This window comes from Sparus aurata, chromosome 12, assembly GCF_900880675.1.
Source record: "Sparus aurata chromosome 12, fSpaAur1.1, whole genome shotgun sequence".
Taxonomy (NCBI): Eukaryota; Metazoa; Chordata; class Actinopteri; order Spariformes; family Sparidae; genus Sparus; species Sparus aurata.
The window spans coordinates 15,378,158-15,392,693 of NC_044198.1; the positions used below are offsets into that span (position 1 = coordinate 15,378,158).

Sequence of the window (14,536 nt, forward strand, 5' to 3'; positions counted from 1 at the left end):
ACGCTGGACATGACGTACGTCACGTGGGCTGGTGTGAGAGGGCGTTCGACTGTTAAGAGTTGACAAAATTCGTATATTTTGACAGCGTCTACACGTTAAACGTGGTGGTAACATTGTGCTGACTCGGGGCTGATTAGTAAACACAACTGAGCAAAACGTAACCGACAGCAAGCGGATGTTCCCTTCAGAGCGCGCAGCCTTATGGGTAATGTAAGGTGCAGGCGGCAGCACAACACGCCGGAGACTATTGGTGAAAGAATAGCTTCCGCAGTTCCGTCAGCTGGCGAGGTGAAATGTTTTGTAAGCGTACACTGTTGGCATGTTGAAGGCTTGTTTCCGTCGTGTTCCGCAGGAGTAACTTGGTAACTACGTCAGCGCGGCTCGTCCAGTCCTTTGATTAACAGGCGCGACATGAGTCTGAACGAGCATTCACTGCAGGCTCTGTCCTGGAGGAAGCTGTACCTGAGCCGAGCTAAACTGAAGGCTTCCAGCCGGACATCAGCCCTGCTGTCTGGATTTGCTATGGTAACGTTGTCTTCAATCCGTCCTGTAGATTAACCGCTCACATCACGCAGTAGTGACATGTGTATGAAGTTGTTCCTCTGTTCTCTTCCTGATCCTGTTCATCCAGGTGGCGATGGTAGAAGTGCAGCTTGACAACAGCTACCCTTACCCACCTGCCCTCCTCATTGCCTTCAGTGCCTGCACCACTGTGCTTGTGGCTGTCCACCTGTTCGCTCTGATGGTCAGCACCTGCATTCTGCCCAATATAGAGGCTGTCAGCAATGTCCACAACCTCAACTCTGTGAAGGAGTCTCCACACGAGCGAATGCATCGACACATCGAGCTGGCGTGGGCTTTCTCTACAGTGATTGGTACTTTGCTGTTCCTAGCAGAGGTGGTTCTACTCTGCTGGGTCAAATTCTTGCCTGTTAAGCCCAATAAGTCCAGCAATAACACAGTTTCATCAGGCGTGGCTGCTGCCATCACCTCCACCTCTATTATGGTCCCCTTTGGTTTAGTCTTCATAGTCTTTGCTGTGCATTTCTACCGCTCCTTGGTCAGCCACAAGACTGACAGACAGTTTCAGGAGCTGGAGGAGCTGTCTAATCTCACCAGGCTACAGAATGAGCTGGACAACAGAGGGGAATCTTCAATCCTGCAGCCTCCAAGTTCACATTTCCCATAGACATCTATGGTCGAACTCTGACTGATTGGGATTTGTCCAATCCAGAAGCCCCATTAATGGCTTCTAATTTTTTACAGGAATGATGTGTCACCTCTTTGTTGTGAAATTTACTTTTGTGAAAAGAGTTTGTATATTTTATTCATTTTTTTGATCAACTGTGAGCTCACAAATCTGCTGCCATAGTGCACGTAACTTCAACATTTTTGTAAAGTCTTAACTGTGATTGTTGCTTGACTTACTGTGTCTCTGAAATTGTGCCAGAGACATCTGAACAATAACTGAATCCTGTCTGTTGCCTGCTGTTTAGTTTTTCAGTGAACACTGTTAATGTAATTATCTTGTCGTGTTTTGTAAACCACAAGTATTTAACCCTCTGTGATCACAGTGTACGCCATTTGTTGTAATGTTCACCATTTGTCTGCTGTTTGTGTAGACTGATTCAACAGCTGCCAGTACAGCACAGTATTATTAAAGACTATCTGATGACATCTGTAGCGCTGGCTGTGACTTTGAAATCAACCCGTTTTTGACATTCAAAGTTTCAGAATTTCAAATTCAACTTGGATCAATTTATTACACAGATTTCATTATCACATTTTGACCTCTTTTTGTGGACTGATTTTCAATCAAACTCATGCTGATTCAAAATATAACTCATACTTTGTTTGCAACAGAGAAACTGGTCAATGTGAGCGTGTATTGAACTACAGACGTGGTTGGAGACGCATTCACAAATTCAAGTTTGTTAACTTGGATGTTAATAGGTGCTGACATGTCACATGTAGGTGCAGTTATGTTTTCACAATTAGAGGTTGGGCTAAGGTGGTGATGAGACAAGATCCTTTATTCTATTTTTCTGAATGATCAGAAAAATGTAACTGAACAAAACACAGCATCCAAGCTTTGTAACTGAATAGTCAGTATGGATTGTCTTGGGTGAACCATTACTTTCAGAGTCTATGGGTGTTGTTTGAATAACAAATAGAAAATACAGTACCGGCTAATATTTGTTGTTGTTTTTTGTGTATAGTGGTTTATAGGTGATTATAGTGTTGTATTTATCAAGAAGGGTCTCAACGCTGGAGGTGGGCCTGAGTCCAGAGCTCTGCAGCGGGACGCAATTGAATGTTACACATGACTTGCACTGAATAGTTCATCGTGTGTGGGGCTGGGTGATACGTCCTTGAAATAGTACTGCAATATTATTAGTTTCTATAAGGATACTCAATATAAATATCAATATTTCTTAATAGTCTCAAAAGCACTTCATAAATTCAGGCATTCAGCAACAAAATCAAATACCACAATATTTTTTAGCAAATTCCTCCATCACGAGATTGCAACAATATTGTAAGGATGACCAATAATACTTTAACAAAATATTAACACAATGCAATTTTTGATAAATTGTCATCAGTAATGTGGAGAAATGACTAAGTTTAGGTAAAAGCAATTGGAACAGATTGGAAAGTTCAGAAAATGAAATCACTTTAATAACAATGCAGTTATCAAAACCAGGAAAAGACAACATTGTCCCTACATCACTGTTTAATGATATCTAAAATATAAGATGATATATGGTCTCATATCATAACAGTATAATATCAATATATTCCTTAGCCCTAAAGATTGTGAGAATATAAGTTAGCAGCAAGCATTTTGTTATCATGACAGTGTTTAATTGTTAGTATTTGGTCGTAAACTGGATTAACGTGTTAAATCATATCACTATTGTTTTTGACTCATTAGCAATATCAGTAGATGTTTTTGGTTTTCTTCACAGACAAGAACAACTCAGATATGGGTGTTAATATTTTGCCGGAACTCAACAAGCTGGATGCCATCATGCCATTTATTGTCTCTTTTTATGTTTTGTCTGTGGAGTGTAAACTTGCTGGTGATCTTATTGTTCTTCAGCACCGATCAAGGCAGGCCGACTTGGCTTCTTTTAAAACCACCTGCATATCCACCAGGTGTAACTTGAAAAGAAAGATATGTTTATTTAATCCACAATAATGCATTGGCAAAGAGCTTTGCCCAGGGTTGTACTCATTGTGTCACATAACCAAGATGTGTGGCTGTAAAAATATCCATAATCAAAATGTTGTACCTGTGGAATTGGATACTTCGTCTGTATTGGTGCTTCATCTCTCCCAAAATCAGAGAGGGTCCCACATTTTGCTACTCCATCCACCCAAAAGCCTTCATAAAGCTGGCCTCTGTCAGAATAGTAGAACTTCCCATTTCCGTTCTTTTTGCCATCTCGCCAGGAGCCTTCATACCAGTTTCCGTTTGCTTGGACACAAATTTAAAATTCACCATCTTGCCACACTCAACTACAATCTACTCTAGATTTAAAAATGTATATAAAGCAAAGCTCTCTTACCATATCGAATGATGCCCTGTCCGTGATTCTTATCCTTCAGCCACTCTCCCTCATAGATATCCCCACTCTCATAGTACATCCTTCCCCAGCCACTCCGATGGTCCTCACTCCACTCCCCTTCGTAAACTGCTGAGCTATTGTAGAGGTAGGTCCCATAGCCCTAAGGAGATAGAAAACTGTGCAATATAGCTCAGTGTGCATGTGTTAGTTTATTCATGTGCAACAGAGCATCAAATACCTACATGCTTCTTTCCATTTTTCCATCCACCAGAGTACTTCTTTGCATATTCCTTTGTTTCTGGGAGTAGCACGCTGTAGGTACCATGTCCATCACATTTTCCAAATTTCCACTCGCCATTGTAAATGGCACCGGACTTCTTCCAAACCTGAGTTCCATTCCCTGTAAAAAAAAAATTGCCAACATGTTTGTGATAGTGTAGCCAAAGTACGTTATGCCTCATAACCAGATGATCACAGATTTTTCACACTTGAAAGTATCTCACCATGCTTCTTGTTGTCCTGCCACTCTCCGGTGTATTCATTTCCACTGACTGAGAAAACTGTGCACCGCAGTCCACTTTTTTGTGACTTGATATCCAGCAATGTTGACAAAGGCTGAGTTTTATGAGATTTTTTAATATATGGCATGGCTGGGGATAGCTTGATGAAAACCCTGTAGTGTAAACAACATATACCCATGAAGCTGCAAAGATTCTCCATATACTGACAATACCATTGTAGAAGGAGGAAAAACTACATTGACCCTCTTACAATGCAGCAGATCAGACGTATAACGTTACGCACTGTTAGCCAACGAGGTTAAAGGAATGTGTGCACACATATTTTAGACAAAAACATCGCAACAACATATTCTTCGCGTGTAGATATCATTACAGCATTTGATTTTATTGACATTATAAAGACAGATAAAAAAAATAAAGGACTACAAGAAAACGAGGTAAATAATAACGCACATTTAGGCCAAAGTAAGCTACATTTGCTCAAATTAGCCTTGGTAGCATTGAACACTAGTTGTTTAGGTAGTTAATGCCAGCTAACCTGCTATGCAGCGTAACTGATCACCCACCAAAGTAACGTTAGGATGTCAAACACTCATTCAAAGCAAAGTATTTGTACCTTAGTGATGTGTCCGAGCGGTCGACTTACTTAAACTCGGGCCGTTTAGCTGTCGAATAAACTAAGATAACATGTTAGTCAGCTAGTTAGAAGTATAAACTTTACTAGCTTGTCCGCAACCGAGTAAAAAGCCGAGTATATGCCGTATCCTAGCAACCGTATTGTGCACTATTATTAGTGCAGTGTAAAATAAATTTAAAATTCCATCCTAATGTTCCGTTACGTGCGTGGTCGAGGCTCGGGTCTTAATGTCTGGGTTGTGTTAATTTATTCGTTCGGGTTTTTTTTTTTTTTTTTTTATCACTTGGTGTCATATCTGTCAACCACGGCTGATCCACAGCGGGCGTTTTACGGTGTGCGCATGCTCCGTGCAGCCCAGTTAAAAAGGCTTCTGAGTGGACAGTCAGTGTGAGGAGAGAGACTCGGGGTGGAAACCTTGTGAAGCCGTCCTCTTCGCTACATCATCCACGGAACCACCATGTCCAAGCCGAAGTTTCAGACGGAGTGGGAGGAAATTGACGAGGAATATCAACAATTACAGGTGACAGAAAAACAACCGAAGCGAGCGTATTATCTATGCTAACTATATTGTTGGCTGTAGCTCGCCGTGGATGGCACTGACAGCCGATACTCCAGCAGCTACGTTAGTTTGGATGGCGCCTTCCTATTCGCCATTCATTCTCAGCCCAGTCGTAAACGCAGCTTTTGAGCCAATAACTGCGCTGTTGGGGAGGGGGATATCAGAGGAATGGGGTATGTTAAACCTTACGTTTAGCATTTTATGACTAAACTGTAACATCCTTGTGTCCCAACTGCTAACATTAGCAGCAGGTTGCTTGCTGCTAGGCTACTGAGCCGCTACAGTAACTTAGCTAACCGCACAGTCAGCGTACTATTGTGCTGTTGATTTAATGTGGATGTATTGCCTACCAAAGTTACGTAAATGTCGTAGAGGTAACTCCACGTGTTTTGTTGTTTCCGTCGCTTTGCCCGAGTAAAGGTTTTCGCGACGTTGGTCATTGAATGCATCATCACACATCATCGACACCACGCTAGCCCACGTTTGCTTGCTTACCGGCTAACTTCAAACAACAAAAAGAGAAGTCGATAGTGGGAATGGAAGCCGTTCACGTTGAGGTGTGATGAAGCATCATGTGGGCACGACGAGCCCCCTCTCCTCGTGACACTCAGACAGCTGAGATGTGGACCTGTGATGCCATCAAAATGTAAAATCTGGAGCTGATCCGTAGGGAAAGAAGATGAAGGTGACTGGCAATTGTTTCAGGGATCTAAAAAAGAAGCTTAGCTGTTATAGTGAATAACTATCGAAGCAATCTCCTATTTATGTGCATTTGCTTCCTTCCTAACTGTTGATTGACCTGAAGTGAACCTTCTAAAACCCTCAGGTTAACATTATTGACTGAAAAACCTGTCAGGTGATGTTGGTGCACAGAAAACTCAAGAGATACCGGTGTGATCAGCTGTATGTTTGTTCTTCCTCTCTGAAAGGTCACGACCTATTACCACTTTTCAGTGTGTAGCTGATCTTGGAGCATGGATTGCACAAGAACACAGCTGACAGACATCAGATCATTGAGTTCATTGACTCCATCAAACATTTCCTGGGGTCCAGTATTTGTATATTTGTATTAACTGGATTCAAAACCAGGTAGAATTGAGTGTGCAATGTCCAAGATGGTGCACTTTGTTTACATTTAAACGGCACTTTTTCCAGCAAGCCTAGGATTCAAATGACAAATGTGCAGTATTTTACACAAAAACGTTTTAGTCTTGCATATTCTATATTCAAATAAAAAGATTTAAGCAATAATGTCATGGCTTTGCTGATCATATTTAAGGGAGAGCGGAGGAATCCCTAACATCAGACCGTGGGATTATCTCTGCTGACTCTGCCCCAACACACCATGTCCTGCTGATAGGGGGGAAAAAATGCACACAGTGCTGCTGAAGGCATGTTTGCACATAAACTGGAATATAAATTTCACCATATAATGGAGTGTCATGGGCTTTTTATGCTCTGGCTGAAAGGTCAAACAAGTTTTCACAGGATGAAGCATTTCCATCTCTTCCTGAATAGAGACTGTGTTCGCCGAGAGCTTTCCCATGTGAGAATTTCTTTTGACAGCGTCACGCTTTCGAATGTTTGTTAAAGTGTTTTCAGCGAATTTCACATACATTGAATTTGCATGTCTCATTACCGAGCTTCATCAGACGTTTCTATTCCTAGAAATGTTTCCATACTTACTGTGCGTTTGTTTGATTTCTAGGAAACGCACAAAATATACAGGCAAAAACTTGAGGAGCTCACCAACCTTCAGGCAACATGCAGCAGCTCAATCAGTAAACAGAGAAAATGCCTAAAGGACCTACGATACAGCTTGACCAAGTAAGCATTCTCTGATCAGGACCGAACACCTCGTGTTTCTCTTGCATGTCGGGCTCATAGTCCAATTTGATGCACTTGTGAGTATATTTTGTAGTATCACTTTTACTGAACAGGCTGCAGAAAGTGTGCATGAACATTTATGTTGTCAGCACTCAAGGAAACGGTTTTGCAGCCAAGTCATCATAGAGAGGAAACGGTATACAGTTATTCAAATTTGATACATTTCTGGAAATGACAAGTTGGTATTAACTGTGTCATTCTGACACATACCAAAAAAGATACCGTGTCATAGCTCATTGAGAGCCTCTCTCCTCCCCCTCTTCACTTTTCCACTTTTTGTCTTTTCTTTAAAGGTGTGCGCAATCATGTGACGAGAAAGAACTGGAGCTAATAATGGACATCAAGACACAAATCAAAGATAAAGAAAATGTCTTCTTTGATATGGAAGCATATTTGCCAAAGAGAAATGGGTAAGAACCTTTTTTTTTTTCCCCCTAAGTCGACAAATCGCTCAACACCACTCGCATTAAGTTTGCTTTCTCCATTTCTTTTTGTTGTGTTTTCAGGCTGTACCTGAATTTGGTCCTGGGCAACGTGAACGTAACGCTTCTCAGCAACCAGGCAAAGTATGTGAAGTATTCAGCCGTGAGAACAGTGTGAAAATACAGGTTTAGACTCTAAATGCATGTATGTTTATTTTTGTCGTTCCTTCATCCCCATAGGTTTGCCTACAAAGATGAGTATGAGAAGTTCAAGCTTTATATGACAATAATCCTGATGTTTGGAGCAATAACCTGCCTCTTCTTTCTCAACTGTCGGTGAGGCAACTTATTCCCCCCTCAGTCGGTGTTGCTGTTGATTAAGCAGAGTCTAAAGGAGCTGCTCACTATTTTTTTTTTCTCCATTTCTGTTTAGGGTCACTGATGAAATCTTCAACTTTTTGCTGGTGTGGTACTACTGCACTTTGACCATAAGGGAAAGCATCCTAATGAGCAATGGCTCCAGGTTTGCACTTGTTATGTTTTTTTTTTAACATTTATGATTTCTCTGCGCTTGGATTTGTATTTGTGCTTGCTGTAAGACTGGGTTGACAGATGTCATCTATTCCTGTGCTCTGGTTCTTTCCAGGATCAAAGGCTGGTGGGTGTCTCATCATTATGTATCCACCTTTCTGTCAGGTGTGATGCTCACCTGGTGAGTCTTTGTCTTTTGGTTTCATCGTGGCATGCTGCTGTTTCAGCAATTGTATTTACTTTTGAACAAACCCTGCAGGTTAGTGACTGCTAGCTGCTTTTGTCTAACTCTTGTGTCTCCTCACAGGCCAGAGGGGCCCATGTATCAGATGTTCAGAAGCCAGTTTCTTGCTTTCTCCATATATCAAAGTAAGACTTTAACCTGCTTTCTAGACTCGGAACAAAATGTATTACTGTCATATGTGCGGTACACTGTGAGCTCCTAGTTTTAGGTGGTTCATCCTCAGAAAGCAGCAGTAACATTTTATCTTTTTGGTCTGATTCCCTAGTTGGAATGTTGTCCCATTTTGTGTCGAGTACCTCGTAACAAACATGACACTTCACAGGTTGTTTTGTTGAGTTTGATCACTTGTAGCCACACTGTGGATCATGTGAGGTGCTCTGTCATGTGCTGTCAGTCTAACCACTTCTGTGACATCATTGGTGTCAGACACAAGCAAAGGAAGATAGAGGATTGTTAATACATATTTGTCTTTGTATCCCAATGCACACAGTATAAGCTATTCAGCTACATGAATACCAGAATATAGCATTACAACTTATCACCTTGATTAGTCTGCTAGTTATTTTCTTGATTTTAATTGCTGAGGTACAATGTATCAATAGGTACTTTGTCTTTCAAGTGATTTGGATAATAGTGAACTATAGGCCTCATAAATCACCCAAAGTCCAAGGTGAACTCACCAGGTATCTTTTGTCAGATTAACAGTCCAAAACCAAAAGAGACTAAGTTTACAGCTGTAACCAGTACATTTTCAAATTTGGAAAGCTGTAACCACAGATAAGCTGGGTGCTCTTGCTTGAAAAATTGATCAAACAATTCACCAATTATTGAAATTAGTTGTTGATGAATTTTCCATCAATGAACTAGAACAGAGTCAATTATAGTTTCTACCTGTTCTGTTTTGTTATGAAAATAATATGAAAAATAGCAGATGGAGAATAAGTAACAGGTGACATGACCCAAAGTTAATTACAATATCTAAGTAGTCAGGTGCTAAGACTCTGCCAATAACAGAAATGAAGAAGAAGAATGAACAGCATTGTTAATGTGAATACTACTGTGTCACATGCTGTCGCTCTGTTCCATCACAGTATGATAATAGACTGAGGCCAGAGTGAACACCAGGGAAGGTGACTCAACTTTCCTCATATTAATAGTTGATCTAAACTGACTCGATGTGAATAGACGTATTTGGACACAAGGATGGTGCTGAATGAACATCTTAAGGACATGAAGCAGGACACCAGTTGTTTCAAGTTGAATTATGGCATGATTTGTACTTGACTTTGACTTTTGTCGATCAAAGATGTCTGATGTAAATACTGGTTGCCTGCTTATAGTTAACAAAGCTGGTCGTATGTGAAGAACATGTAATTCTCACCAGAATAGAGAAGTGAAGTCATTTCACACACCGGTGGTTAAAGTCATTGCCTTGTATATCACATGTACATGCATGGTGTGACAACCACTGTGATCGGGATCTGTGGTTGTGGTGACGAATCAAATGTTTTAAGACAGAATGTCCCATTTGAAAGCCTCACGTCAAACTGAGATGAGGTGGCCCGCTTTCTTTTCGTTTTGTTTTGAGGACGGGATGACCTCATTTCATCGTGCAGAGCTTTAAATCACAGGCTACTATTGACTTTTTTATTCCATTAAATGTTTTGGGAAATGGTAATAAGCTGATGCTAGTCTAGAAAAACGTATTTTCCATTCCACTACTGAGACATCATCTGAACCCAATTGATCTGTTCTGTGTTGACTGTGCTGTAACGTGTAATTTTCGTCCTCCAGGCTTTGTCCAGTTCCTCCAGTATTACTACCAGAGCGGCTGCTTATACAGGCTGCGAGCTCTGGGAGAGAGAAATCAGCTGGACCTCACAGTGGGTACGTTGTAAGCTATTTCGGGTGCAAGTCATTTCAATCGTTTGAACTCCTGAGCCATCTGCAACGCCATGTCTGGAAATATAGGGTAAAGGTGAGAGATGGAGGCAGCTGTTAACATCAGCGTGCTGCCGCACAGATGTCGGGAGTAATTTGAGTAGAGCCCTGGCGAGTTCACTTCTCAGACCACCTTTGATGTTGTATTGTTGTGTGGAGACGACGGAGTAAGAACAAAAGTGTGGTAGTCTGTGTCATGTCGTCCCAAGGTCACTGTTACAGTTTTGTGTCTTTCAGAGGGATTTCAGTCCTGGATGTGGAGAGGCCTGACTTTTCTTTTGCCGTTCCTCTTTTTCGGCCATGTAAGTCAAACTTTTCTTCTCTTCATGCTTTTAATATCAAACTACAGCTACAGATTATTTCAAAATCATTACATAAGATCTTGAAAGCTTATGTTTTTACACCAACAGTCATTGTTTGATCAGTATATTCTGTGCATTAAAAGTTCACACAGTTGTTTTGAAAGACAAAAACTGCATCATCTAAGGCAACCGTAGCGAGCAGGGACGTTTTATGAAAGGTAATTCGTCCTCTTCATCCACAGTTCTGGCAGCTGTACAACTCGGTGACCCTGTTTCGCTTGGCAGGACACGAGGACTGCAAGGAGTGGCAGGTAAGGATCACTTTGGCAGATCCATTTACTTAAATGTCAAGAGACATGCCGATGCAGATTAAGAATTGTTTGGACAAAAGGAAAAAGTTATTTGTCTGAACGGAGGCAGTGTCCACACAATCATATTTGAGAATATTTTTAGAGTTTGTGATGCGAGTTGGCCACTGAAATTAAAGGGTAACTTCTGTATTTATATGGTGTATAGCCAAAGACATCCATCAAAGTGCTTCCACTTAAAGGGTAACTGTACCAATTTTACACATTGAAGTTTATTTACAGGTCTTGGAGTATTACTGCATATGTGAAGAAAGTAGGGCATGTAAACTGCTAAAATACCTCCAACACTTCTGAGCTCATAATGGACAGTTTAAAAAAAAAAACTTCTAAACTTAGTGCCTACAATTCCCACAATGCAACATAGCCTGAGTGACATCACTGGAGACATTTATCAGATGGAATGCAGCTTCCTCTGGAGCCTGTAAATTCTACACAAATTGTGAAATAGGTGAAGTTAAATGTTAAACTGCTTGTTGCTGACACCAACAGGCTCAGATTGTTCTCAGTGTCAGTACGGACATGATTCCTACAGAGCTGGACGTTCTTGTTTAAAAACAAGATCCCCTTTTTTTTTTTTTTTTTTTTTTTTTTTTTTTTAACGAGAAACGGGTGCAAGGAGAAACAGTCATTTTATCATCAACTTAATTCGAACCTGACATAAAAACCAAATAATACTCACCAGAAGCTTCTTGGTTTTTCTTTTCACTCATCATCAATCACCAATTCACAAAGTAATGCAAGACTGAGAGCAGACAACAGAGAAGCAGTGTGAGAAAATGGTGTGTAGTGCCAGAATATTTTTCAAATTTAACACTTGGAACAACAATCAGAGCCTGTCAGTGGCAAATGAAGTACTTTTAAGTGGACATACTTTGGTTTACATCGCACTCTGTTTCACGGCTGTAGGTTGCAACTGTCTTCCTCAATATTGGACCAATTTTTAAAAAAAATGTTGTCCTCTATTATCAATTGCATAGATACAAAATCATGGTAAAATAGAGGTTGGTTGGAAAATACTGAGTTTAGCCCTTTAAGTCAAAGGGAGTGTACACATAATTGATTCGAACTATCCTGTAATTAAGTCTTGTGTAGTGTTAGTGACAGAATTTTATCTTAACATGTCCGAACACAAACATTTCACTATATAGACATCCAGTTATGAAAATGTCATGTTTTGTCTTTTTTGTCCTTTTTCATGTGGTTTTTTTTTTTTTTTTTTTTTTTTTTTTTCTTCTTCTTCTTTCAGGTATTTATGCTGGCGCTGACATTTCTCGTCCTGTTCCTGGGAAATTTCCTCACCACATTGAAGGTTGTCCACCAGAAGGTTCAGAAAAACCAGGATACGGTGCAAAAGAATGACTGAAACCAAAACTCAAGCGAGACATGTCAGATTCTCACAAAAGGCCAGTAATTTTGGAGCAACGCGCACAATCGCTTGACAGGCTGACCACAGTCCGATCAGGCCGGGAGAAGACGAAGCTGAAACCTCTGTTTCTCTCTGGCTTTGACGGCAGCAGCAGCATCCAGCCAAAGTATCTGGCCAACAGGCTTCCGCTTTTCTAATGACTCGTCGATGTTGCTGCGCAGTCAGTCGCAACACAAAGTGATGTTCACCTGACAGACGGACAGTTTGTCGCTTAACCCTGTACATACCAACGTGTGTGGAAAGAATGTGTGTTTTATTGTGTCAAGTGCATGAATCTGTCAGAGAGTCTTTGTTCAAATCATATGCAACTAAAAGAGGGCAGGTAGCATTGTTTCAACAGAATATAGTTTGCCTTCGAAGACATAATGTCTGTCACGTACATGCTTCATACTTCTGTGAAGTAGTCATGGTCAAACTGTCTCTGGGCTGAACACAGTTGTTCAATGTGGCACTCTTCATGAATTTGCTAACTTTTTTATGTGTAGTTCTCAATCCCTGTTGTGCTATCTCACTGCTAAACTCATTTTGTTATTTACTTAAAAAAAAAAAAACGTTAACGTGATACTTGACTGCCCAAAATGACCTTCAGTTTTCAGAAAGAAAACCCCTCCTGATGTATTTTGTCCATCTGGAGTCTGCTTCTTCCTTCAGGCAGCCGTCACAAAAGCCATAACTGTTTTTGTATGAGCTAACTGCTAATCTTTTTATGTGGCCAAGTCACAAGAACGCACACAAACTTGTACTGTCTCTGAAAAAACGGTTGTTCTTATGCGAACTCCTCCCTAGTAGTAACACTCAATGTTTTCATTAACATAATGCTAATGCGTACATAGGTTTAGTATGTTTCACGTACTCCTGCTAAAAGATGTAATATGTAATAACTGGCCACCTGTCAATTCATATTCAAAACAAATGGGGCGCAGCGTATCAGAAAAGTAACTGCTAGTTAGCTGTGCAGCTAGCAATCGGGACTGGAAGCTCGGTTCACTGGAGGAGCGTTGGTGTTTACATCACTAGCAGGGGAGCTTTGGACTGGGATAGGTCGGGGCTAGCAGGCTAGCATGCTAACTTCATGAGACATTGCTGCAACACAATACGTAGATGTCAAAACCTGTAATTTTCAACAAAATATTTAAAGGTGCACCTATGTAAGACTTCAGAAACCTACTAAAATTAACAACAGAACTTGAAGAAATATTCGTTTTTACACTGTCAAAGACTTCTATGTATTGTGTTGTGTTGAAGAGATGTCTACTAAAGTAAGCATGCTAACAAGCTAGCTTTGGGCCTGAAAACCTCTTTCTCCCAGCAGCCAAAGCTCCCGTGATGGTGGCATAAACCCCAATACGCCCCTGGTGGTCCAGCTAGCTGCACGTCTAACTGAGCTAACAAGCTAACGGTAGCTGCAGTCCTGGATGTATACAAAGAATACAGCTGGCAGTTCCTCTGGTGATATGCTGCCTCTACTTGTTGGGAGTATGAATTCAGGGTGGCTGATTGTTATACATTGCGCTTTTAAATTTGATTTTTTAAAAATTTCCTTATCAAATTCCATTTTAACACTTGAAGTCTACGCACGGATTTTGCATTATAACCGGAAAAAAAACAACATGCTTTTAGTTCCCTCTTGTTATGTGATGTTTTTAGAAATGTATTCTGATCAAATGCTGCTATTAGCACCAGTACTGTAAGACTTTAAAATACAGAGGGATGACTGAAAATGTGCTGGATTATTGTTTTTTTCTAATTGCAATCAACATATAAGAAATATTTGTATGAATTAACTTGTGACCAGATCTGGAGCCTCTGCCCTAGTTCAACGTTGTGTCGTCTGGTTAGTGTGTCATGTTTGTTCTATGATATTACACAAGGGTCTCTTGTTTGTTTTTGTTTTTTCAGCTAAAGGTCAGACGGGCTCAAACGAACAGCTGTAGTAGTGTCAGGTTCTCCAATGCCTTATTCTCCCTCCAGCCTGTCGCAGCAAAGTAACAAAAGAAAATGTCTATCTCATTTTGTCTGGAAAGTCAAAAGGAAGTAGCGTTACATTTGTCATTTCCCACCAAGCAATCCTGCTGAAGAGAATCAGTATTTATGTGCATCACTTTTTTATTGAAAGTTACAGA

General features: G+C 40.6%; 3 protein-coding genes across 4 annotated transcripts; 2 read left to right on the forward strand and 1 right to left on the reverse strand.

The window, feature by feature from the left end:
- The first annotated feature begins 54 nt into the window (after nt 1-54).
- Nucleotides 55-1,683, forward strand: orai1b (ORAI calcium release-activated calcium modulator 1b). The gene is made up of 2 exons (XM_030434992.1): nt 55-525; nt 632-1,683. The coding sequence occupies exons 1-2, from the start codon at nt 412-414 to the stop codon at nt 1,187-1,189; spliced, it is 672 nt and encodes a 223-aa protein (XP_030290852.1). The 5' UTR covers nt 55-411; the 3' UTR covers nt 1,190-1,683.
- A 1,317-nt stretch (nt 1,684-3,000) lies between these two features.
- Nucleotides 3,001-5,007, reverse strand: morn3 (MORN repeat containing 3). Of its 2 annotated transcripts, none has more exons than XM_030434990.1 (6): nt 4,713-5,007; nt 4,079-4,248; nt 3,818-3,975; nt 3,576-3,735; nt 3,300-3,484; nt 3,001-3,168 (listed from the first exon to the last, which is right to left on the reverse strand). In XM_030434990.1, the coding sequence occupies exons 2-6, from the start codon at nt 4,221-4,223 to the stop codon at nt 3,103-3,105; spliced, it is 714 nt and encodes a 237-aa protein (XP_030290850.1). In that variant the 5' UTR covers nt 4,224-4,248; nt 4,713-5,007; the 3' UTR covers nt 3,001-3,102. The 2 variants fall into 2 exon arrangements, with proteins under 2 accessions (XP_030290850.1, XP_030290851.1); XM_030434991.1 differs by having other exon boundaries at nt 4,743-4,893.
- Nucleotides 5,008-5,046: 39 nt separating this feature from the next.
- Nucleotides 5,047-14,134, forward strand: tmem120b (transmembrane protein 120B). The gene is made up of 12 exons (XM_030434989.1): nt 5,047-5,253; nt 7,001-7,119; nt 7,473-7,589; nt 7,686-7,745; nt 7,842-7,937; nt 8,035-8,124; nt 8,248-8,313; nt 8,440-8,501; nt 10,171-10,263; nt 10,555-10,619; nt 10,862-10,930; nt 12,234-14,134. The coding sequence occupies exons 1-12, from the start codon at nt 5,191-5,193 to the stop codon at nt 12,348-12,350; spliced, it is 1,017 nt and encodes a 338-aa protein (XP_030290849.1). The 5' UTR covers nt 5,047-5,190; the 3' UTR covers nt 12,351-14,134.
- Nucleotides 14,135-14,536: the final 402 nt, after the last annotated feature.

Excerpts from the sequence above, each read along its gene's own strand:
- orai1b (XM_030434992.1), top strand. The coding sequence starts at position 412 with ATGAGTCTGAACGAGCATTCACTGCAGGCTCTGTCCTGGAGGAAGCTG. Across the intron at positions 526-631 it reads TGCTGTCTGGATTTGCTATG|GTGGCGATGGTAGAAGTGCA; the intron begins GTAACGTTGTCT and ends CTGTTCATCCAG.
- morn3 (XM_030434990.1), bottom strand. The coding sequence starts at position 4,223 with ATGCCATATATTAAAAAATCTCATAAAACTCAGCCTTTGTCAACATTG. Across the intron at positions 3,976-4,078 it reads GCAGGACAACAAGAAGCATG|GGAATGGAACTCAGGTTTGG; the intron begins GTGAGATACTTT and ends TTTTTTTTACAG. Across the intron at positions 3,736-3,817 it reads GGAAAAATGGAAAGAAGCAT|GGCTATGGGACCTACCTCTA; the intron begins GTAGGTATTTGA and ends CTATCTCCTTAG.
- tmem120b (XM_030434989.1), top strand. The coding sequence starts at position 5,191 with ATGTCCAAGCCGAAGTTTCAGACGGAGTGGGAGGAAATTGACGAGGAA. Across the intron at positions 8,314-8,439 it reads TCAGGTGTGATGCTCACCTG|GCCAGAGGGGCCCATGTATC; the intron begins GTGAGTCTTTGT and ends GTCTCCTCACAG. Across the intron at positions 10,931-12,233 it reads AGGACTGCAAGGAGTGGCAG|GTATTTATGCTGGCGCTGAC; the intron begins GTAAGGATCACT and ends TTCTTCTTTCAG.